The sequence below is a fragment of the Cryptomeria japonica genome, chromosome 5 (genome assembly GCF_030272615.1).
Source record: "Cryptomeria japonica chromosome 5, Sugi_1.0, whole genome shotgun sequence".
NCBI lineage: Eukaryota > Viridiplantae > Streptophyta > Pinopsida > Cupressales > Cupressaceae > Cryptomeria > Cryptomeria japonica.
Genome location: NC_081409.1, coordinates 674,368,451 through 674,394,170, shown reverse-complemented (window position 1 = coordinate 674,394,170; position 25,720 = coordinate 674,368,451). Strand labels below are relative to the sequence as shown.

The following is a 25,720-nucleotide window of genomic DNA, read 5'->3' as shown; positions in this document are numbered from 1 at the left end:
AAATAAGAGTGCCCATCAATTGGATAGTTTAAGGAATAGTTAAGAAATTACTCAAAGAACACTTGCATCAATAACCGAATCACTAAACTGATTTCATTCCTTTACATGTGAAGAAATATGGCTTCATTATAGCTTCGATAATGATAGAGAGGTTTGAATTTGGAAAGCACTTTCAGTTGTATACGGGTGGCAAGAGTAGTTACAACCAAGGACAGTCACAACTGACCATTCGGTTAAAACTAAATTTCAAATTTATGTAACTTTTGAATCCAAAATGTTTGTTATTTGAAACCGCTGACTCATGTCAGCAACTATGTCAAATTAATAATATACCATTATTGCTGCTGTGATACTTTTCAGATTTATGACTGTACCAAATATAATGCAAATTGTGATAGGTGTAAACTCAACATGCACAGGTTCAGGTAACATATTCTGTAAGTCAATCATGAGTTGGTTTAAACAATTTATACTGACATCAATGACAAGCTATTTAACATGCAATACTTTGCAAAGTGATAAAATTGGTGGCAAATCATGTGACACTTGGTCACTCAAGCTCCCTACCATTGGTGTGCTCATTAGACTAACACCTAAGGGTGGTTGTAGATGTTTTTGTTATGTTTCTTGCATTATCCACCATGTCTTTGAGGAGGGTATTATATTTGTTCATTTGCCATTTGGAGATTAAGAATGTGATACATTATTTATCTCATTTTCACTTTGGAGGATAAGAATGTGTTACATTTGTGATGGGCATCAAGAAAATAAACGAGTCTTTACAATGTCATAAAATGAGAATTACTAAAATTAATACATGCTTGACATGCTGAAAGCAGCAGATACTAAATCTAGAGAACCACTATTAGTTTTTTAATATTGAATGTTATTAGGTTGTTTGCCTTGTAATGGTGCCATGGATGACATAGGAAGGGTGCAGAAAGGTTACCATCCCATACAATTAACAATTTTTTTAGTTACTCAACAGTGAACCATTTTGGTAATATCTGAGGAAAGTATCTGGTAATTGTAGTGGTCACATTGGAGTTTACTACATACACTATAATAATACCTCCAATTTGATTAATTATCCACATAATTATCACTTAACCATTCATAGTCACGCCACACCAAACAAAGCTACAGCTCCAAACTATAGCACGAAAGAGTAATAATCGAGGGTATAACAAGCACCCTCAACCAACTTTTAGAGTTTTGAAAGGTACCCCTAACCTTCAATAACAACACCAGATTACAACAGATATTCATACAATTTGAATCTGGCCAGTAGGGGTTTTGAAAGGCTCCCTCAACCTTCAAATTGGGTTTTGAAATGGAACCCAAAACCAGTAACCATGGGTTTTGCCAGGCACCCTCAACCTTAAATGAAGAGCTCAGAACACCAAACATAAGATTTTCCCCAAACCAAAGACAGCAGAAAGACAAACTGGGCCCTTTAAAACTATTAGCAACCAGCCTGCCTATGGGATAAACCAGGAACCCACAACTAGAAAAAAGGGGGAACAAAGACCCCAAAAACCAGAAGGAAGGAGGCCAAACCAAGAAACTACAAAAAGGAACCAGTCCGGGAGACAAGCTGGGAGTCTAGGAAAAGGAACTTCCAGACCCACCCAAGGAGACACCTTTGAGAGAAGAAACAGGCATCCATAGCCAGCAGCAAGAGGAGCACCAAAAGTCGAAAATCCCCAACATTCCATCTCTTCACCTCAATAGGAAAGAACTCCACCTCTACAGGACGAAGAATGAAGCAGAAAGACGACAACCAACGCTCTCCAACAACAAGCAGAAACCAGTCCTTTCCCCTCCACCAAATGTCCACCTCCATAGAAAATATGGTCACCTCTAACAGACAAGGAGGGGAAAAGAACAAGAGCCAAGAAACCCCTCTCAAAGGTTCACACCAAAGACAACTCTCCACCTCAATAGGAGAGTAGCCCAACAAAGAAGAACCAAAAAAAGAAGCTCCTTCGAAAAACCAGAGCACCAAAGGCCAAAATTGCAAAAATTCCTTAGCACAGAGGAAATGAGGGAACACAAAACAGCAAAAGAGCCTCTCCACAAGAGATCCACCAGGGTCCCAGATCTTCCCAGACACCATCCTAGACACAGGTAGGAGAACACCACCCACCAGAGAGAGTAGAAAAAAGGCCATAGACAGGAACCACCGCACACCCCTGAAGACCAAAAACAGAGGCCACAAAAAACCCATGCCAAAACGCCTCCATTGCTGCTGTAGCCTCCACTCCTTCCTCTGCACCAAACTCCTCCACCCACCAATCCAGCAAAGAAGAGCCTCGAAGAGCCCCATCAGACAGAGTACGTGGCATGGAAGGTGAAAGGAGGAGAGGGAGGAAATCATCCTCATCCGCAACACCATCTTCCCCATCTTCTGCAACTCCTTCGCACGAAACCCCTCCCGCTCTCCATATCTATATGTTACTATAACTATTCCCTTGTTAGTTAACTCCATCAAACTAGTAATTTCCTTATCTAATCATCCATTTAATGCTTAAATAAATTCATAATTATCCTCTCATGAGCTCAAATTGGCAATTTCTCGTACAAAATTCCAGTTCGCTCATCCACCTCTTTGAGCTAATTCCGCATTCGGTTGTGTTAACTCAATTTTTCTTTGAATCTTTACCATCCATTTGATCTTCCAAAAGTCTATAAATTCTTCTTTTCACTCGTTATTTCAATTATGAATCTTCATGCAAAATAACTTGTCATTTTTATTATTTAAAAGTCATCAGTGTTACATTTTTGATTAAGGAACAAACAGGTTTTGAAGGAACCTGAAACCCTTCAACAAAGATCTATTACAAAACGCTGCTTAAAGATATAAGCATTTTAAAAAGCAGCCAAAAGACAGCAAAAGACCAGCAAAAAACCAAAAACCGCAGAGATGGCAGCAAAAAGGAAAACCTAGTTCAAGTTTTTAAGGGCCTTCGCGGCCTCAACTTCCAGTTGTATCATGATGAGGGCTATCTTCTTCAATTCCTATATTTCTTGATTAGGAGATTTCTTCTTTAGATTGGTTCTAGTCCTCTTGGAGGGCCCAAAAGTATCATCCTGTTTCTTCTCTATGGAATCCATATCAAGTATAGTACCTTCTTGATGGAGGTTTTCTAGTTTTCCAACCATAGTGTTTATGCTTTCAGCTGAATTCTTCACAACTTTGTGATTGTAAGTTACTAAGGAGATGAAGTTATCATTAACTTTTTGGAACTTGCTTTCTAGTTGTTTCAATCTACCATCATATTCTTTTTTTAATTTCTCTTCTAAATTTGAAATTCTGCTATCACAATCCTTCTTAAGGTCATTCACTGTGTTCACCGTCTTCTGCATAGATTCCACAATTGATTTCCTCTGCTCAACACTCCACTGTTCTGCACCTTGGTTGTCTTGTTTACTGGTTACAACTTGAAGTTTAACATTAATTTCCTTAATTTCATAGAAAACCCACTTGAACATTTTGAATTATCCACAGCAGAATCACGAGCAATGGCCAAGACATCATCAGGGTTTTCTCTGTCCATGCTAAGATAAGGAGAGTTAACATTGAGATCATTAGGAAAGGGGGATCTATCATTCCTGTATGGGGGAGGCTGCGACTTATTCGGAATAGAATTATGGGAAGGCAAAAACTCATAATTGGATATGGAAACAAGGGATACTCTGCTCCTCTTAGCCCTTTGGCCTTGCTTCAGGATAATATTTGACTTAGAGCCGGTATCCTCCATCTCAATATTCCACTCTTCCTCATTAGAAGAGAGGCTAATGGACTCTTCATCCTCAGTCTCATTTGAAGGGTCGGGAATTCTAAAAGACGGAGAAGGAAGAGTTTTGATATGCTCATGAATCAAAAACGACAAATCCTTGTGAAGGACATGGTTTTTCTTGTTCTTCCTATGATCTTTGATGTTGGCATTGATAGAGGCAAGCAAAATGAAAGGAAAGGAGATCTGCACCTTATGCCTAAAGTGATTCAACAAAACGAAATGGTGCCCAAAAGCCCTAGTATATCTGCCATCTAGGGTAATATACTTCATAAGAACAAAAAGAATAGAACGCCAAATAGTTCTAATTTTACCCGTATCATTGCTGCTCTTGTCCTCTTTTGCCAATTTCTTTCTTTCCTTGTCTTTTCTAGGGAATTTTTTGACCATCGCATCTGACGTTTTCCTGTCTCTGTAAAACTATGCTCCGTCCATGGATAGAGTGGTGACCTCTGCAATCAATTTTTCATCTATCTCAATGTTCCTACCACCCATTTGAATGTTCTTGTCCTTCAGACCCTCAGCAAATTTTTTGGTAATACTTGCATCAGCTCCTTGCAGCCTCTCAATGAAAGGGGTAAGGCCTCCACGATTCATAATTCGCCATATGGTTTTGTTCTTTTTGACCTCTTCACAGTTTAGAGGTTCAACCCTTCTCCTCTCGCCTCCCATGGTTGCAGCTATGGCGGAAATATGGAGATAAAAAAACCCTAGAGGAAACTAAAAACTACCCAGAAAGCAAAGCTCCGGAGAAAAGCAATAAATGAATACTCTGTTTAATAATGGCCCGAACCATCATAGCAAAAATGACATCATCAATCATTAAAAGGGAGAAAGGGGTAAGGCCTCCACGATTCATAATTCGCCATATGGTTTTGTTGTTTTTGACCTCTTCACAGTTTAGAGGTTCAACCCTTCTCCTCTCGCCTCCCATGGTTGCAGCTATGGCGGAAATATGGAGATAAAAAAACCCTAGAGGAAACTAAAAACTACCCAGAAAGCAAAGCTCCGGAGAAAAGCAATAAATCAATACTCTGTTTAATAATGGCCCGAACCATCATAGCAAAAATGACATCATCAATCATTAAAAGGGTTAGCTTGTCTAGTTTGGGACAAGTCATGTGACAACAAGGCCTTGACATCAGCCGAAATGCGATCATCAAGGCTCCACACCTTTTCATCATTGCTCCTAACACCCATGTTGGCAAAATGATCGACAAGACCATTCGCTTCATGGTAGGCATGGGATATTTTAACTTTTTGAAATGACCTTATTATTTCCATAGATTTCTCTATCCAAATTTAATAGTCCATGTGGGTTTTTGTTGGCCTTTTAAGCATTGAATTATATTACTAGAATCACCTTCAAGCCAAACTAAATTGGCATTGATGCTCTTAGCCAACTTTAGCCCATGGTAGGCCGCAACAGCTTCAACAAGGTGGTTTGTTTGACATCCCAAGGGGAGTGCCACTGCTGAAATAAGCTTACCATTTTCATCTCTAGTCACTCCCCCACACCCAGCATTCCCCAGATTTCCTTTAGCCACCCCATCAAAATTAACTTTCACCCACCCAATCGGAGGAAGGATTCAATGAACATTATCTCTAGGAGATTTGGCAGGACTGAGACCAACATACATATCCACATTAATTTTCCATATAGAAGCAACCCAAGCATCATAGGAGGAGACACCAAAATTCACCTTGTCCTTATAATTGGTTCTGGCATTGTGAAAGTTTTCTGTAATGGCCCTTGTTAGGGGTAAAAACGTATGTTAGTACGAATAATAATTATAAGTGTGTTATGTTTTGCTATTCCCGAGAGGTTCCCGTCGGGTAGTTGGGAGTCGGTGATGGTTGGCAACTTGGCCAACCGTTGGGTCTATATATTGTTTGGTTGGAACCTCGGCAGGGGGATCATGTAGGGACGATTGGAGACATTGGAATAAAGATATAACTTTCTGGTCTAATGGTTATCATCTGTCATTTATATTATGATGTACAATTGCTCTGTTCTATGAATGCTTGGTACATGCAGGTACTACTGTGTTATTGATTATTCACCACTATACCTTTAGGGCTAAACATTTTGGCGCCGTTGCCTGAACGAACCTGGAGATAACTATGGCGGTAGGCGGAAGCAATTAATGGGCCGGCCATTCGACTAGCAATTAATTGTCATGGACAGTGACACATACGAGGAGAATACTGCGGAAGAAGAACGAGAGGATCAGTTGATGGCGGACTTGCTAGAGTTGTGGGACGTGTCGGTCACGCAGTACGTGCAGCGAGAGGCTCAGGAGAGAGCCGTCTCGGAAGGAACGGTACGTGGTGAACTCACCGTCAACACCCCCGTCTTTGACCTCCTCGGGAGCATTCCAAGGTTACTTGCCAAAAACTTGATTGCACGACAAAACCAAAGAGAAGAAACAGCAAAGGAACTTCGGCGGCAACAAGTTCTTCGATGGTACGAGGAACGAAGTCGTAGGGAGGAAGAGGAGAGGGAGTCCAATCAGCGCCGTACCTCTGGCACTTGATGCCCCTACAGCCAAACAAAGACAAACGTACCATTGCTACCGAAGGAGTAAACGAGGGAATTGTACGGCGATCCCTCCGCATAAAAGAACAGGCCAACAGGAGATGGCGACTAAGAGAGGTTGCCGACTCAAGGAGTCCAGAGAAACACAACAGAAGTCGGAGTGTGAGTCGGAGTCGTAGTCGGGAGAGGCAAAAACCGTGTACGTGGAAGGAGTTGGCCGAGGTCGCCAGGAACCTGCCACTTCCAGACGTAGCGGAGGAAGATCTCGCCGACCAAGCCCCACACTTGACGTCAAGTGAAGAAGACTCCGAAACCAAATCAGAAAGTACCCAATCGGAATTTTCCGAACAAGGAGAGGAGGCGGTACGAGACCTGCACGAGGAAATTGCCACTATTTTCGAAGCAACGTTGTCCGGCATTAAAAACTTGTCCTTGTCAGAGGGCATCAAAATAGGAAGATCGGATCCGGAAACCCCGGGAAGGAGGGACTATAGAAGTGAAGGTGACCAAAGCCCGGTTGGTAGGGACCCAACCAGACCAGGAGCGTACGACACCACTTGGACACATAGTACCTTCCCGGCATATAGCCATTTCCAGGCACTACATAAAACCACACAGAAAAGAACGATGGCACACCCCGGAGAAACAAAAACTTCCAAAATTCATGGGCGACGGATCAGAGGATCTCGTACGACATTGCAAGACATGCGTCACCATCTGGGAAGCAAATGGCCAGGACGACCGGGACTACTGGGTGAAGGCATTTCCAGCCACTTTGCAAGGAATAGCTATTGACTGGTACACAGACCTTGATGCGCAGCATAAAACATCCTGGAGCAATTTGAAGAAGGCCTTCAAGGAAGAATTCAAACTCCTATGGGACGACAACGAGATTGTGGTGGAAATTTACAACACCAAACAAGGAAAAAACGAAAGCGTACGCGCATATAACAGACAACTGAGGGAACTACTGAACAAAATGGAGAACCAGCCGACAGATGGCCTCAAGAAGTGGTGGTTCGTGGAGGGATTGGTACCATCCCTGAGAAGGACGATGAAAGTAGTACCTTCGCCATCGTACGATGAAGCATACAATCATGCCATGGATATTGAAAGTGAAAACAAGACATACCGAGGGAAACGACAGAGCAGCAATGGTGACAGTACGGACGACGACAGCGATGGAGGATCAAAAGCAATGCAAGCACTCCGCAAAGATATGATGAGGATGATGGAGGAGTTAAAAGGTGACAAAGAAAGTGGTAGGGAAGGAAAAGAACTATGGTGTACTGACTGCAAGACGGAAGGGCACACTAAAGGAGGTTGTCCCCGTAAAGTCTTCTGTGACATCTGCCAAATAACGGGACATTCCACCAAGGAATGCCCGTACAACTTGAAGGCATAGAGCACACAAGTGCTCTATGCCCAACCCGACCAAACCACACCACCAACAACACCTCCAAGGCCAACAGCAAACCTTGACGCCTCACCCGGAGGATACAGAAACAATTGTCGGGGGAACAACAGATCCAATAATAACACACCAAGGAGCAGAATTCAATACGACGGGAAGGGGCGACCCATGATTCAGTGCAGAAAGTGCAACGAATGGGGTCACTTTGCCCGAGAATGCCAAAACGGAGGTGAGGTAGGAAGTTTGTTGTGCAGATGGTGCGGTCTAGGGAATCACGAGGACATAGATTGTCCAAAGCAAAAAGGGGTGAACATGCTCGATGTAGAGGGATCAAAGGAAGACGTACTGGCAATCACAAGGTTGCAAAACAAGAAAGCCAGGTACCCGGACCCTCGCACAGAAAAAGAAAGACTTCAGGAGGCAAGGGCAGATATCTAGCGGGCGATGGCTGGAGAACGGAGAGCCTCGCGCTTGGCCGCCGATATGCCGGTCCGGCCGGAACCAGAAAAAACTATCATCAAGCAGATGTTACAAACCACAATACCCGTACGAGTGTACGACCTTCTGCAGACCATGCCACGGACCCAGTGAAGGAACCTGGTACGGATGCCATGAATCCTATGCTACTTGCGGTGGGCGCTGGGCGGAAACCAGCAGTAGTAGAGATGGATATAATGGGGTAGAAGCTTACTAACACCATTGTTGATGGTGGGTCCGGAGTCAACGTGCTACTGGAGGGAACTTGGCAAAGCCTGGGCAAGCCTACCCTATGGCCACCAACCTTCCACCTGGTCAGTGCCGACCAACACAGTATCAAACCCCTCGGCACCCTCATGGCACAAAAGGTGGTAATTGGGACGCAACAGTTCCTCCTAGATTTTGTAGTCATTCCGCTGGAAAGGAAAGCGTACGATGCTCTTCTAGGAAGGGGGTGGCTGATCATGGCCAAAGCTAATCACAACTGGAAAAGGAATACACTCTCAATCGAGAGTGACGGTCATAAGTATGTAATTGATCTCAGGAACCAGTCCGTCAACGAAGAGCTCGCGTCATCAGACTCCGATTCAAAAGATTCCAATTGATGGGAGCGGGGTTTGAAGGAGGCAGAGGCGGGAAAGAACCCGACAAGGAAGGAGTGTTGGAGTTAGACGGGTGTTCGGAGGATGGAGCCAGTTCGATGGCAGGACTTTTTCATTGGCAAATGGAGGACTATGAGGTCTTCCACTCGGAATGTCACATGCTACAAATATGTGAGTTAGGAGAATCAAGCGGGGGGATGGAGGAACAATCCTTCCTCCCAGAGTATGGTAGATATCAAGAAGGAATGGCAAGAGTGGATGCCACGCCAGCACACCAGTTTGATAGGGATAAACCCATCAAGTACGAGGAATGAGATGTGGAGAAGATTAATCTAGGCAAGCAGGCCAAACAGTACCGAGGTAAACTAAAGGCAAAGAAGCTAATATTGAAAAAACCGTGCCAGACGAAAGAAATAAGACGATTAGTAAAACAAGGGGTCTTAAAAGCTGAAGAGGGGAAATATAGGGAAAGAGCAAGGAAGGCCAAATCAGCAGGCATTAAAAAGTTGGAATGTCAGGCAAGTACAAGTGAACGTAGTAAGGAAAAATTAAGGTTACTGAAAAAGCAAGTATTTTATGTTAAATTAATAAAACACGTTTACCTAACCCTAACCCTCAAAAAGAAAAGTGCTTATAAAAGTTGCCAGGAGGCCCCATTAGGCACAACGTAGGAAAGAGAGCAGGATGAACCTGATAGCCAGACAACATTGAACAGAACTGCTGGTACGGATGCAGAAGGAAGCACGAGGGAATTGACCAATTCGTATGGGGTGCTGAGTACGCAGTTTGGAAGACAAGAGCGCCAGGAAGCTGGGCCGTATAGCGTACAGATTGCTCAACAGGGTATACCGTACGGCGTACGGATTTAGAGCACAGGGGAATCAAGCAGAAACCACAGAAGGCAAGCTGAGCCATACGGCGTATGGATTTCAGGTGGAGCAACAGGTTATACCGTACGGCATACGGATTCAGGGTACCAGGGAGTTAAGTAAGAACCACTGTACGACGTACGACGCCCAAAGCACAATAAAAAACGTGAGATCACCGTACTTGTACGACGTACGAAGCATTAGGCACGAGAAAAGACCACCGTACGGTGTATGACGTACGACCTCCATCCACCAAACGTGTATGTCATATTGCTTGTGTGTCCGTACGTGTACGACGTTTAGTGCACATTGCTTGTGCGTACAAAAAACGTTGCATAGACCAGAGTAAAAGACCGTACGGTGTACGACTTGGCCGTACGGACAAGACACGAAGAAGGGGCATATCTCCACCGTACGATGTACGGTCAGCGCAACCCAGCACGAGCAGAGGCAGGAGAAGTCTGTACGGCGGCAGACAAGGAAGTACGACGGCAACAATCTACCGGTACGACAAGCATTTGGCGAAGGGTATAAGAGGCGAAAGGCAGAACACAAGGAAGGGACCGTACAACGGGGAAATTGGAAGTGACACAATGGGCTGTACCAAATGGCAAGACAGTCTGGCAGACGGTTATAATGACGACTCAGGAAGGGGTATGGGCAGAAGGGTAGAGAAAGGCAGTTGCAGTACAACCATGACTGCCATAGAGCCTACCAGCAACAGGAAAACCAGGAGCAGACCGAAGGCAACAAAGGACTCAGAGGAGCTCACAGCAACAAACGTAGCATTCGAGAGTGACTGGCAGTGAATGCCGTACTTGATGGGAGGAAAACCCTCCAGACCATGTGATGAAGGAATCGCTAAAAAAAGCACAGGTTGACCACGCTGTGCAGATGCCCATATTTAACATTAAGGAGTTCGAGTCAGTCCTCCGGACCATGGTATCTGGTTATAACCCTCATGAACGAGCTTCGGTCATCCAGTTCCAAGGGTGCACAGTGCGGGTTTCATTCAAACCTGAGGATTTCAGGCGCGTATTTGGCATACCAGATAGAGGAGCATCTGCTGCTAAACCAACCAAAAACCTTACCAAAGAAAAGAAAAAATGGTTGATAGACCTGGTGTGCAAAGAAGACCTCACAGAAGAACAGTGGAAGAGCGTCTGGGTCGATAGCAGGGGAATGAAGCGTAGTTTTATCGCACCAGGAGAGTGGAGGATGTTGATGGACTTGGTTAAAAGCCGCCTGACAGGAGCCAGTTGGGCCTCAGACATTGCCATATGGATGATTGGGTTAATGAACGAGATCAGATGCGGGAAAGTGTACAACTGGGGGCAACTCTTGGCAGAACACATTCACAACTTCCTGAGATTAGAACACAAAGCATTCTACATGTGCCATCATGCCATCAACTTGTTCCTAGATGCCGTATGCCTACAGGTACTGCCAGAGGATTGGGGGACGTTTGAACCTCACGGACGGGTCGAACCAAATAAACCCACTATGTACTACTACATTCACCTGGACATCCTTGGCGACATAGCACAACCCACACGGAAGAGGAGGAGGCTAGACACATCTGTGGAAATTGAAGAGGTTAGCAGTGCCGAGGATTTCGAGGAAGCGGAAGAAACAAAAGAATAGGAAAGTGGGGATGAAGGGTTCCATTTGTCGGAACACACCACCATAGAGGAGGAAGAAACAGAGTCATGCCAGTAGGAAGAAGATGAAGAAGAGGAGCAACAGGGGGGACTGCGGGCACAATGGAAGAGTACGAGGGTAAAGTTTACACCCTCAAAATTAGCTTCGGCACACTTGGTACCTCAAGAGGCGCTTGCAGTCACCAGCCCAGTAGGAGACGTTCGACCAGTGGGGGTACTATTTCAGAAGATTAGCGAAGGGGAGCCGCCGACACAACGACAAGTATCGTTGCCACATATCAGTTTGGCTATTCTGGCAGCAGAAACTGGTACGATAGCAACCGAAATTGGTACGGCGGTAGCAGGAACTAGTACGGCGGTAACGGAAGCTGGTACGACATCAGCTAACTTAGAGGCAGCATTGGGTACTATGACGGATGAGGATATAGACGCGTCGCTGGATGGGTGGCTAGGACAGTTCGCGCTCGCCCCACACCTGCCCCCTTCCCCTGCACCACATAACATGGCTATCAGGCCAAGCGTGACTCTAGATAGCGAGGTCACTATTCCAGATGAGGAGAGACCCACTGATCAGAAGCAGCAGAGAAGGGACGAGCATAGCAGTGGCCTGGAAGGGACTCTCACTGGACTCCATATCACACTACCTAATCCGGGTGACCCAGCAGGCTCACTCAGACGATTCCTGACGGAGATACAAGGACTCTCCGATGTTGCACACAGCATGGCTCAGCTTACTGGACAGATGGAGGTCGGTAATTCAGCCGACGTGACACAACTGTGTCAATTTATGGCCCAGGGGTGCAAAGATGAGTTCACGCAGTACCTTGAGCAGCAGGGATGGCCGGATAATAGTACACCGGAGATGATTCAGAACTGGACCCACATGCACTTGATAGAAGGTTTAGGCACCTTAGATACTAACTTCCGCAGTATGGAGGGAACTTTTCGAGAGGTGTACTTGCAGATGCGGCAACATCAAGTAGAGAAAGAGGCCCAACAGATCTACGTAGTAACCCTAGAAAAAGAGAGCAGGAAGTAGACGGAGTTGGCCACAGTAGAGAAGAGCTTGAGGAAGGAGATGGAACTGAAGATGATTACATGTGAAGCCTGCTGCAGTATGCAAGAGAAGGAGGCATAGGCATTGGCAGCCCAGGTGGCAGCACTCACTTCACAGCTGGAGCAAAAAGATAAAAAGCTAATGGAAGCAGCCCACATGGTAAAGAAAGCGCGGGAACGGCAGTTAATGGCAGAAAAGAACCTGAAAACTCAGGCCGGGCTGTGACCTCCTCCTACTACCACTACAGGGACGCCTCCTCCCTCTTCTCAGTCTTAGCTGTGTTTTATTTCAGTTTCTCTTGTCTGAGTCGTCTGGAAGACGACTACGTTTTGTGGGGGGGATAATGTTAGGGGTAAAAACGTATGTTGGTACGAATAATAATTATAAGTGTGTTATGTTTTGCTATTGCCGAGAGGTTCCCGTCGGGTAGTTGGGAGTCGGTGACGGTTGGCAACTTGGCCAACCATCGGGTCTATATATTGTTTGGTTGGAACCTCGGAAGGGGGATCATGTAGGGACGATTGGAGACATTGGAATAAAGATATAACTTTTTGGTCTAATGGTTATCATCTATCATTTATATTATGATGTACAATTGCTCTGTTCTATGAATGCTTGGTACATGCAGGTACTACTGTGTTATTGATTATTCACCACCATACCTTTAGGACTAAACAGCCCTATGGATTTTGTTAAAAACAACTTTTTGAGGAGATGCAGTATTCCTAAAGACTTTGTTGTTACGTTCTTTCCACAAACCCTATACCAAATGGGGAAAAATCAAGGACCACAACAACTGCAAAGCATGATTAGAAGTTGGAGCACTCCATTGGGCAAGAAGATCCACTAAAGAAGAGGGAGTGGTCCACATTAAATTCCAAGTCTGAAGTAAGGATCCCCAAACCTCATAAGCATAAGCACAGTGCAAAAACAAATGAGAATTAGACTCAACGTCTATCATGCACATAAAAACATCTATTAGTTAGGCAAAAAACCCTCTTGCACAGATTGTCAATGGTCAAAATTTTATTCTGCAGCATGATCTAGAAAAAGATATTGATCTTCAGGATGAGATACTTGTACCAAACACCAGCCCAAGGGGGAGGGGGGGGGAAGGGCCTCAAATCGGATAGCCAAGGCCAAAGCAACTGAGAATTTCCCCGTAGAAGAATATTTTCATACCAACTGATCCTCCTCAAACAAGTTCGACAGATACGAATTCAAAGAAATTTGAAGAGGCTGCAGCTCGGAGCTAATTTCTAATAGGTTAACCCATTTATCTTCACCAAAGTAGTCAGCAACTCAAATTTCAAATCTAGCTTTGCAAGCCACCATGTACTTACTGAATGTTGAATGATTGCAGAGCGGTCCGTGGCCAATCCAGCTATCCTCCCAAAATTTGATTCCTCTTCTAGATATCAACTTCCAACCAACTCCAGAGCCAACAATGTTCTTAGGTTGGACAACATAATTCCATAGAGTGGATCCTAAAGGAATCTCATGAGATTCAAGTAATCCCTGTATTGAATCAATATGATGGAGGTACTTGCTTTTCCAAATGGCATTCCATTCACCTTTCGAGTTGAAGATTCTCCAAATCTGTTTAGCAAGGAGGCCGTTATTAAAATCTTTTTTTCTTCCACTCCAGACTAGAGAATCTTCTTCTAGATTCTTTCAATAGCATCAACAGATTTAGCCGGAATTTTGAACAGGCTAAGAGCATAAACTAGAAGATTTTGGAGAGTTGCCTTTAAAAGTTGAATTTTGCCAACCTGGCTCAGAAGAGCCCCCTTCCATCCAACCAATTTTTCTATGAAACTCATCAATCAAAGACATCCAGAAGGAATCAGACACTTTGGAGCAAAGCGACAGTCGCAAGTAAACAACAGGTAAATAACCAGTGGAACACCCCGAGATATTGGAAATCATCTTTTGCCTTGACTCGGGGATATTAATAAAGTATAGATAACTTTTAGAATAATTTATACATTGGCCAGAAGCACTTACATAGTCCACCGGTATTCTTTTTAGAGAGTGAGCTTCCCCAATTGAAGCATTCCCCATGACAATAGTATTGTCCACGAATTGCTGATGGGAACAAATAAGCACCTCAGAAGGTCATAGACCTTTCAACCCTCCAGAACGAATCATTTTGAGCATGTATCTCCCAAATGTTTCTGCCAAAAGGGTGAAAAGGATAGGAGATAAGGGATCTCCTTGACAAAGGCCTTTGGAAACCTCAAAAATTTGAGGGGGAACCATTAATAATTACAGCTGATTTGGAAGTAGAAATGAGTTGCCAAACCAAATCAAGAAATCTGTTGTTGAAACCAAAAGCAACTAGGACCTTTATCAGAAAGTTCCAATTCACCCGATCATAGGCTTTGGATAAATCAAGTTTAAGCATGAATCCTTGACAGTTGGAGCTCTCAAGAGAATGTATATTCTCATGGACAATAATGATGGAATCCAAAAATTTTATGTCCTAGAACGAAACCATTCTGCTAATCAGCAATGAAACGAGGAAGCACATTAAGCAATCTAGTAGTTAACACGTTGGCAAAATTTTTGTAAATGATTTGCACAAGCTTATAGGGTGGAAATCCTCAAAAGAATCCACTCCTGGGAATTTAGGAATCAACACAATGAAGGTCGAATCCAGCTCCTTGAGAATCCTTCTAGAGCCAAAAAATTCCTTAACCGCATTACCCACATCCTCCACCACAATCTCCCAAAATGTTTGAAAGAAAAACATTGGAAAACCATCATGTCCCGAAGCTTTGTTTCCTTCAAACGAGAATACAGCCTTCTTGATTTCTTGAAGGGGTGGGACAGCCACAAGACATCTGTTGCATTCTTCATCTGCCAATCTTGGGATAGCCTCAATAAATTCCTTCTGCTTGTCTTCATCTAGAGAACCTTCAGCCGATAAAAGATCAGAGATAAAAAGAACAGCTTCCTCCCAGATTTCCTCGTCAAAAACTATCCCATTTCGCTGAATATGTGAAACCCGGTTAGCAGCCCTGTGTTTGAGAGTTGACATATGGAAGAATCGAGTATTCTTATCCCCAAAAGCCAACCATATAGATCTACATCTCTGTTTCCAGAAATCCTCTTCCTTGGATTAATATCATGGTATTGAGTAAGAATCTCATTTTCCTTGGCCAAGTAATCCCCAACATAGGCCCTCTGGATTTTATCTTGAATGTTTTTCAGTTCTAATTGAATACTAGCCTTGGATTGAAACATATTACCAAAAATTTCTTTGTTCCATTTTCTGATATTGGTTTTGACCATTCTAAGTTTTTTAGCTAGACGGAACATGGCTTTGCCATTAACTTTAGTACTCCACCATTCCAAAATTTTGGTGAAAATCTGTGGATGCTGGGTCCACATTTTTTCAAAAGGAAAAAGAGGATTTTTCTTACTTGAAATAGGCTCTGCTTGAAAGCAAAGAGGGTAATGATCAGATTTAACTCTTGATAGAGCATTCAAGGAACAAACATAGGGAAAAAACCATCCATTGGAAATAAGGGCACGGTCAAGTCTCACTTGAATAAGGTCATTACCAGCATGTCTATTAGTCCAGGTGAAAGAGGCCCCTCTTAGATCCAGATCATGGAGACCTTGATTATTTATAAAGTCCAAAAGTTCTTGCTTGTTATCAGCTTGAATCTGAGAACCTCCAAACTTCTCCATATCCTGAAGAGGAGTATTAAACTCCCCTATAATGATCCAATTATCATCCTGAAACTAAGACTTGAAGTTAGCTAGATTCATCCAAAATTTCCTCCTAGAAGTTTTATTATTGGGCGCATAGATATTGGACAGGATCCAATTAAAGTCATCCCTAATATGTTTAAATCTAACGGCAATGTGATTGGCATCTTCCCATATGCTAATACCAGAGACAGTTTTCATTCCAAAAAGCAGCGCACCCCCCTGAGTCTCCATATGAACTGTTACAATGAATTCCACAAATTCTTAAAAAAATTCATTTTTAGAACTTGATCCCTCTGCATCTTAGTTTCTTGAATAACCATAATATCAGGCCTATGATCCCTTATAAAATTAGACAAAATATTTTGCTTATGCAGGGTATTTAGCCCCCTTATATTCCAAGACATAATCTTCATTGTTTAAGAGGGGTGCTACTTAAGCAAATCTCAGGGATAGTTCTTTGAATCCCATCAGCTATACTCTGAAGATTGTCTTGCTCCCAGTGCCATTTTGAAGATTTGTGCCCAAAGCTTTTTATATTCCCACAGTCCGCCCTTAATCTATTTCTAGTGGAAACTTCAGAGGTCGCTGCCTTTTTGTTCTCCTTTTTCCTTTCCACCTGGGTAAATGGTGGATCATCCTCTTCCTTTGACTCCTCCTGGCATCTATTCTCTTTGCCAAGATCCTTCAGCCTTCCTATTCCCATTTTCTTAGATGAACTCATCAGTGTTATGTTGCTGAGTTGAGCATCCACATATTGTCAATGTTTTGAGCAAATGATTTTTGTGCACTCAATCTGAGGTTTGCATTGAATTTGTAATTAGGATTTAAGTTTATGTTTTAATTCTTATTTCATGTTTTAAATTTTAATTGCATACATTTACAGATGATAAAAATGCATGCTGCAGTTTTCTTTCATAATTGGGGAAAGACAGATGAAGCTTTTACATTTGAATGTTCTTCTCTTTTGTACTGAAGTTTTCAATTGAAGTATATCTGATGTTCTGCCATTTCTTGACCTGACCTATTTATGATCCCCCCACTTAAAAAAAATTCCAGTACCAATTCCTGGTTTTTGGTTTTAACAGAATGTAGAAGATTATATATACAATCATTTGTGAATATGAATATATTCGTACTGTTATTTGTGTCTTTTTTTCTTCTGTAGAGTATAGGCACGGTCTTGAAAAACTATGGTAGCAATATCATTTTCTCAAATGGTCTTTGGGATCCTTGGAGTGGTGGGGGGTAAGCTATACATTTTTCATTTCTATTTAATTTCCAAGGATGTTTCTACCATTTCATAACATTGTTGTTTTTCATCTGAAAAGATCTTATTGCTCCTTGATCTTTGTTCCAGTGTTTTAACGAATATTTCGAGCAGCATTGTCGCACTTGTAACAGAGAAAGGTACTCCACATGTCCTAGACATGCAGATGCCTCTTCAAACAAATAATTCTTGAATCAAATTTTCTTTTGTCAGAGAAGTTTCTACATTTGTTTTCTTGTTGGCAGGTGCCCATCACCTGGATTTGCGTCAGGCAAGAGAAGATGATCCAGCTTGGCTTGTAGAGCAGCGGAAAGCTGAAATTCAAATTATAAAGGATTGGATTTATGAATATTATCAAGAAAAAGGATTGTATTCCTTTAATATTTAGGCAAATGACCAGGCAATCATTTCTCTTCAGGGCCTTTTTAACCCTTCGTTTTAGGACATTTATGCTCGCTAGAAATCAAACATTTGTCAAAAGTCTTCCAAAATTATGTTCCAATTTCACCCCTTGCCTTCCTAGTTTTCAATCTTAATCTATGGATCAAACTGATTTTAAGTTCTTGTTTGTAACTCATGGGATTCCAGGAATTTAAGAATTTAATTTTTAGGGTTACAATAAAAGGATAAAGAATGGCTTGTTCTTTTTAACATTGTTTTAGAATGTAGAAGGTAATAAATAATATCATCTTGAAATTGAAAATTATTTTTGCGCATGTTCTACAATGCCCACCATTGTTTAAGAGAGTTATTTCATTCTTTTTAGTAAATGAAACATGTAGCATTTTTCAACTAGCCAAATTAGGGAAAAGTTTAGCATGGAGAATTCTAATGTTTTCTGGTGTGATTAAACCATTATGTCAATGTATTCTAGATAAGTAATTGTCTTTTAAAGTTTAGTATAACTAGTAGATGAGGTGCATGGATCTGTGGTCCTTCAATAAATAAAGAAAATATGACATTCGAATGTGTGATCTTTTGGAGAGATGGTATCTGGAAGAGTGCCTCTTTATACATGGTTATTCAAAATTTTAATGTATCTTTTCTAGTTCTATTTGTTTGTTCACTTCTTTGAAATTAACCTCATCAAGCGCAATATGAATTAGTACTCTTATTTGCATGAGTCAATATTAGCATAAATTTTCTTTTCTCAATATTGCTTGTACTCATATTTGTACTAATCAGTGTTCCTATAAATTTTCCATTGTCTATTAAATTATCTTCGAGAGAAATCGTTTCATTATGAAAATGCTATTGTCAATGTTGTATTCTAGTTTGCACACATTTGAAATTGTTCCCATCGAAGGCAATGTGACTAAATACCGCATTTCCATTACTCAGTATTCCCATAGATTTGCCTTTGTCAATATATTCTTGCTGTATTTGCATTTACTGTTGATCAGTGTTCCCATAAATTTGCCTTTATTTTTGAATTATATTCAAGAGATATATTATGATTATGAAAATACTTTTTTCAATGAATTATTCTGAAATTTTACACACATTTGAAAGTAACCCAAACAAGGGAAATATGCCTTTTGTTTGCATTTGTATTTGTTAGTGTTAACATAAGTTTGCCTGTCTCCTGAATTATGTTTCGAGATATTCCTAGATTATGAAAAACTATTTTTCCATGTTTTCCCATTGAATATTTGCCTAACTAGCCCTCAAGGTCAAAGGGATGGGTATTGCATTTGACAACATTCTTCATGGTCCTCTGCTTTTCCAACCAAATAAAACCTCCCTTGATCTGCTCAAGTTGGACTTTTTCTAGTTCCTATATTCTGATTACAGATATAGTGGCAACCATTCCTGAATGATGTTTACAGTAGCCAGATATAAAATAGGTGGAGTTATATATAATAATGACATTTATTGCTGCTGCATCATCTTCCCATGCTTGAAAATTGTTGTATGGGAACTTTGTGTCAACCACCCTATGATGTAGTTCTTTCATGTCGACTTTTAAATCACTCGAGGCAACTATTATGGGATTAAAGATTTAATGTTGAAGGTGTGCCTAATGGCCAACTCCTTTGGCAGATTTATAACTTATTCATTGTCATTCAACTTTCTCAAGGCTCTGCACAGACTTCTTCATCTGTTTCAGTATGTCTACGTAGCTTCTGGGAACTGCTTCTTATGGAAGCATACCAACACCTGCTCATAATGGAAAATCTTTTCTTTTCTAAGGAGTTCAGTGCGCTGGTCATATTTCTGATTGGATTCTTCTAAGGCTCGTTTTATCTGCTGAGACAATATTCTTCTGCATCGCTGCTTGTACGAGAGTCCCTTGGCAAGCCAATTCAGTCTATAACTCCGTTTGGACTGCCTCCATAAATGATATGAATGGGTTTTAGTGGACCTATTAACACTTAATTATAGCCAAATTTTAGCATTAGGCAAGGGCAAATCCCACTGCCTTGAATAGTCCACAGCAAGTTTCCCAGGCTACTGTTTTCACTTCTGTTTGCCCATCCATTTGAGGTTGATGTGTTGGATTGTAATTTGCTATTTTGCCCATCCATTTTAGGGCGATGAGATGGGTTGGACTGTAATTTTCTATTGATTTTCCTCAATACTGTTCAACAGAAGTGTTTAGGGAATTTTATATCATGATTGAATTTTTGGCAAGCAATGTACGTGTCAACTTCTCTAAAAAATAAATTAGCATTTTATCCTGCATCATTAGTCTTTTTATAACAGAAAACTTTTTCTTGAAATATACGCACAACAACAAAAACAATGTCGTCACCTGGTGAGAGAATCCTAATACAAAAGTCCATGGAGATGCCAAACCAAGGCCCACTAGTAAGAGCTGATAAAACCCCATTATTTTGAGTGCTTCCCTTTATCACCTGAAAAATCATGCAAGTTCATTCAAATTTTCTCCCATATCGATGTGTTGTGGCCAATGGACTCTTTACCCAATCAAACTTGAAGTCTCCTCCCTACCAAAATGGTTGACAAGTCCTTAAAAAGGTATCTTGTGAATCAGTTTCTTATATTGAACATTACTAGATACCATCAAATAATCAGGTCACCAATATTCACCTGTACAGATTATGAAAGAAAACTGAAAATTCTCCAAAAACATTACTAGTATCTTGTAATAAACACCCTTAGTTACTACTATTTTTTTAATCACTTGCATTCCACCTTCAATTATATCTTATTTGACCAACCAGCTTCTACTCAATTTCAAAGAACTAGTTTGATAACCTTATCCAAACATAGCAATGCATTAGCTCTATGCCACAATTATACAATCTTGCACTGCAGAGGAAAAGCTCATTTGAGATGGCCTTACCTATGTATCCCTTTCTAGAAATTAGAAATAGATGGCCTTACCTATGTATCCCTTTCTAAGAATCAGGAACAACATTGCTCAAATAACAAAATAGAAAGATTTCATCCATACAATTGTTGATGCAGTAGCATCGGTCAATATTCTTCTGAGCCGACTTAGACAGCTAAATTGCCTAATTGGCCTAATCAGCCTTAGACAATTTAGTTACACCTATTTATTTATATTCATGTTGAATTGACCTTGTTATGAAATAATAATTAAGACGTATTTGTAATAAACCAATTAAGATGTGAATCGGTTCTAACATAAGATGTGTTAACATAACCAATTCATAATTATGCTCAATAGATGTGTTGATTGGATTATAATTGCTCTCTATGAAGAGACGTGATGTTTAATATGATGGCCGACTCTCGGAGAAAGTCGTGCTGGTTGAAGGGACATATGATCGGGTATATATGATTTGTCTCTCCCTCTCAAAGGCATCGAATCATTCAAACACTAGCAGATCAAATAACATCATCATTCAGCAGATCCGTATTTCTCCTTTGGCAATTCGAATTCATTATCAACAGTTCGTGTTCTTCTTTAGCAGGGCGTCTTCATTCTTCAGTTGTGTGTGCTCTCATCTTCAAAACAAATAAATTGATATAGAAGTCAAACCGGGAAGAACTGACCATCTTACAACAATCCTCATTTCTACAGTAGTTTGGATTGCATACAATAGTCTAGGGTATATATATATATATAGCTTCAAGTGTGACGAAATTATTTGTAAAGTCACTTGACATAGTTGAGATAATAAAGACATACTTCATTGTTGGGTTTTTCACCTTCAAGAGGAAGGCTTTTCTAGGGCAATCCTTGTGTAATTGTGTAAATTTTGTCTATTTAATCTAATCACTAAAACTTGACATGGTATCAGAGTAGGCTTAAGAAAAGATCAAATCAAATTCTTAGAAGCATGGTTATCCTCCATTCTTGCCTTCGAGTTTGATTACATCTATGAACATCAAAGATGGTGAACGAACTTAAAGTTGAAGACAGACTTGAGGGCACATCAAACTTCGTCTCTTGGAAGGTTAGAGTTATGCTTGCCTTGGAGGAAAACGAATTAGACGAATTCGTGGAGAAAGCGGTACCAGAATAAACCGAAGAGGATGAGAAGCTTCAATGGAAGAGAAAGAACACCAAAGCAAAGAAAATGTTGGTCGACTCTATGAAAGATCACATTGTGCCAATCATCTCCAAGTTGATTACGACATATGACATGTTCAAGACAACTTCACCAACATCAAGATGACGAAAGGAGAATCTCATCTCATACTTCATGAGGATTACCAAATTGAGAGATCAACTCTCTACCATTGGACACACTATAGATGACAAATAATTAACTATGTTGGCACTCAATGGCCTTCCTTCATCACAGGAGTCATTTATACAAGGGATTAGCGCAAGATCAAAACTCCCTAAGTTTGATAGATTGAAAACAAACTGCATTCAAGAAGAGTCAAGATTGGCTACAAGAGGCATAGGCCAAAGCTCTACAAATGAAGATATTCATGTTCTTGCCTCTCACTCTTCAAAGAAGGGTAAGAAAGGTCATTTCAAAAGGAAGAAAGATAAGGAATACAATGGTGCTCCTACATTCAAAAGAAGGAAGAATCTTTTAAAAGTACAATGCTTTAGATGTGACAAGTATGGTCCCTACACAAAGGAATGTCCAACTAGGCCTATGCCTCAAGCTTCCATTGTGGATGTTGGTGAGACTCCTCCACAAAAGGATTCAGATGGATTCATATTCTATTAAGCCCTTTCAAGTAATGTGCCTACCGATCACAACACTCAGATAGTTGACAACGGTGCATCTGGCCACATTATCGGATTTAGAGGACATTTAAATGATTTGGTGGAGAGGAATTCAAATGAACAAGTAATCATTGGAGATGATAGTAGTTACTCCGTGAAAGGAGTTGGGACCTCCTCTCTTCACTTAAATTCATGCATTTCCTTGCAATTGAATGATGTACTATTCATTCCAGGAATTAGGCAAAATCTTGTCTCCATATCAACGTTGGAAGACAAGGGATATCGAATTGCATTCGTAGACGACAAAGTCCTTGCATGGCCAAAGAAATCAAACATCAAGATGGCTCAAGTCATTGGAGTTCGTCATGGGTGTCTTTATAGACTTTGCACTCATCTTCCTCAAGCCTTACTTCATGGCTCATCAAGTACTTGTGAGATTTGGCATAGAAGATTGGGTCACCTTCACTTTCGTGTACTACCTACAATGGAGAAGATGGTTATAGGCCTTCCAAAACTCAACCAGGAGAATGAAGGCACTTGCAAAGGTTGCACATTGGGTAAGAATACTAGAGGTACATTTCATAGTAGTGAAAGTAGATCCAAATGTATTTTAGAATTCATTCATTCAGATTTATGTGGTCCTATGTCTATTGCGTCCTTGAGTGGTTTCTTGTATTATTTTATTTTTATTGATGACTACTCGAGAAAGACTTGGATCTATTTCTTGAAGAGTAAAGAATCTGAAGAGGTACTTATGAGATTTAAGGAATTCAAAGCTCAAGTAGAGAACATATCCGAGAAGAGGATCAAAGTCTTGAGATCCGATAATAGAGGAGAGTACACCTCTGGTAACTTCTATCATTTTTGCATTGAAGTTGGGATCAAGAGGGAGTTTTGTGTTTCCAATAATCCTCAACAAAATGGTGTGGCAGAAAGGAAAAATAGAACTATTGTGGAAGCAACCAAAGCCATGATCCATGATCAAAATCTTCAAACCTCTTTTTGGGCTGAGGCTTCTAGAACTCCTATCTATGTTCAAAATAGATGCCCTCACCATTTTTGGAGAATAAGACACCCAAAGAAGCATTCACAGGGGTGAAGCCGGATGTAAGTCATTTGAAGATTTTTGGTTGTCCAGTGTACATACATATACCAAAAAATGAAAGGACAAAGTTGGAACCTTCTGGCAAGAAGGGAATATTTGTAGGCTATAGTGAAACATCAAAAGACTACAAAATCTATAGTCCAGGGCAAAAATTGATTGAGTTAAGTAGGGATGTGACATTTGAAGAGGATGTTGCATTCAGAAAATCCAAGGGCATCCATGGGATGGACATTGAAGATCAAGGGCCTCCTCAAAATATGTAAGATGATCATACACCAGAGATTCAGAGGGAGACTCATGAACCTGAAGAAGATGATCCAAATGAGCCCTTGAATCCTACTGATGGGCCTACTGACATTGTGATTGGAAAGAAAAGACCTCTTTGGGCGAGGAAAATGATGCAAGAGGCTGAAAGTTTTGCAGCCCAAGAGGAACATTTAGAGAAAGCAAGAGACCTCATAAGTTCTCCAGCTATGTTGCATTGATGAGTCAAATCATTGAATCAGAACCTACCAGTATTGAGGAAGCTACTAGTCAACAGGTTTGGAAAGATGCCATGGCAGAAGAGTATCAATCAATTCTAAAGAATGATGTTTGAGACATTGTACCTAGACCAAAAGGTAAATCTGTTGTTTCTTCTAAATGGCTCTTTAAGATCAAACATGTTGCTCATGGTAGTATTGAGAAATACAAGGGTAGGTTTGTGGCTAGAGGATTCTCTTAGAAGGAGGGAATTGTCTATGAGAAAACCTTTGCTCCAATTGCCTGATATACTTCAGCCGGGACCATCATTGCTATTGCAGCATCTAAAGGATGGAAGATTCACGAAATGGATGTAAAGACGACTTTTCTAAATGGTGTAATCGAGGAAGAAGTATATATTGAGCAACCTGAAGGATTTGTGGTACATGGGAAGGAGTCTCAACTTTGCAAGATGAAGAAGGCATTGTATGGCCTTAAGTAGGCTCCATGTGCTTGGTACGAAAGGATTGATCGTTACCTGATGGGTTTAGGCTTCTCCAAGAATGATGCAAATTCAAACTTGTACTTCAAGGTAAATAATGGGGAAGCATTAATCCTAATTCTTTATGTTGATGACTTACTTATCACTGGAGAAGATCATCTTATTGTCAAATGCAAGGAGTTAGCTTTTGAATTTGAGATGAAGGATCTTGGTTTATTGCACACTACTTCCTTGGGTTAGAAGTTTGGCAGAAATCTAGTGGGATCATTCTAAGTCAAGGGAAGTACAACATTGACATCCTAAAGAGATTTGGTATGATGGATTGTAAATCTATATCCACACCTATGCAGACCACCTTGCATAAGTTAAGAGAGGTTGTAGCTGTTTCGGATCTGGTGGATTCTACACTATACAGGCAAATGATTGGGTCTTTGATGTACCTAGTCAATACTACACTAGATATTTGCTATGCAGTAAGTGCACTTAGCCAATTCATGTGTGAACCAAAGCAAATACATATAGTTGCAACAAAACATATTCTGAGATACTTGTGTGGCACAGTTGGATATGGCCTAAGATATTCTTCTGATGTGGACTTGAAGTTGCATGGATATACTGATTTTCGATTGGGCAAGGTGTGTTATTGATCGGAAGAGCACCTCTGGTTGTTGTTTTAGTTTGGGTTTTGCCATGATTTCTTGGTGCAACAACAAACAGTCTTCAGTGGCACTAAGCTCTACAAGGGCCGAGTATATTGTAGCATGTGTGGGAGCACGAGAAGCAGTGCGACTTCGGAAGCTTCTTGTAGGATTGTTTGGGCAATCCTTAGAGCCTACTATTATCCATTGTGATAATCAAAGTTGTGTAAAGATTTCTGACAATCCCGCGTTTCATGACAGAACAAAGCATGTGGAGATCAAGTATCACTATGTTAGAGACATGGTGGAAATGAATGCTATTTAGTTGAGATACATTAGTACTGATGAGCAAACAACATTCTCACCAAGTCTCTCTCCAGGATAAAGTTTGTGTACTTTCGAGATAAGCTTGGTATGGTGGAGAATGAAGCCCTAGTTGGGATTGAGTCTCAACATCATTGATCTATTTATATTTTATACTA

At 41.1% G+C, this 25,720-nt stretch overlaps 1 protein-coding gene across 1 annotated transcript in view; it reads left to right on the top strand.

Moving 5' to 3' along the window:
- Positions 1 to 18,115, top strand: part of LOC131039522 (uncharacterized) — a 106,211-nt gene extending 88,096 nt beyond the window's left edge. Inside the window, exons 8-10 of the mRNA XM_057972300.2 lie at positions 17,308 to 17,387; positions 17,500 to 17,549; positions 17,655 to 18,115. Of these exons, the coding sequence (XP_057828283.1) occupies positions 17,308 to 17,387; positions 17,500 to 17,549; positions 17,655 to 17,797 (273 nt within the window). The 3' untranslated portion in view covers positions 17,798 to 18,115. The remainder of the gene's footprint in view (positions 1 to 17,307; positions 17,388 to 17,499; positions 17,550 to 17,654) is intronic.
- Positions 18,116 to 25,720: the final 7,605 nt, after the last annotated feature.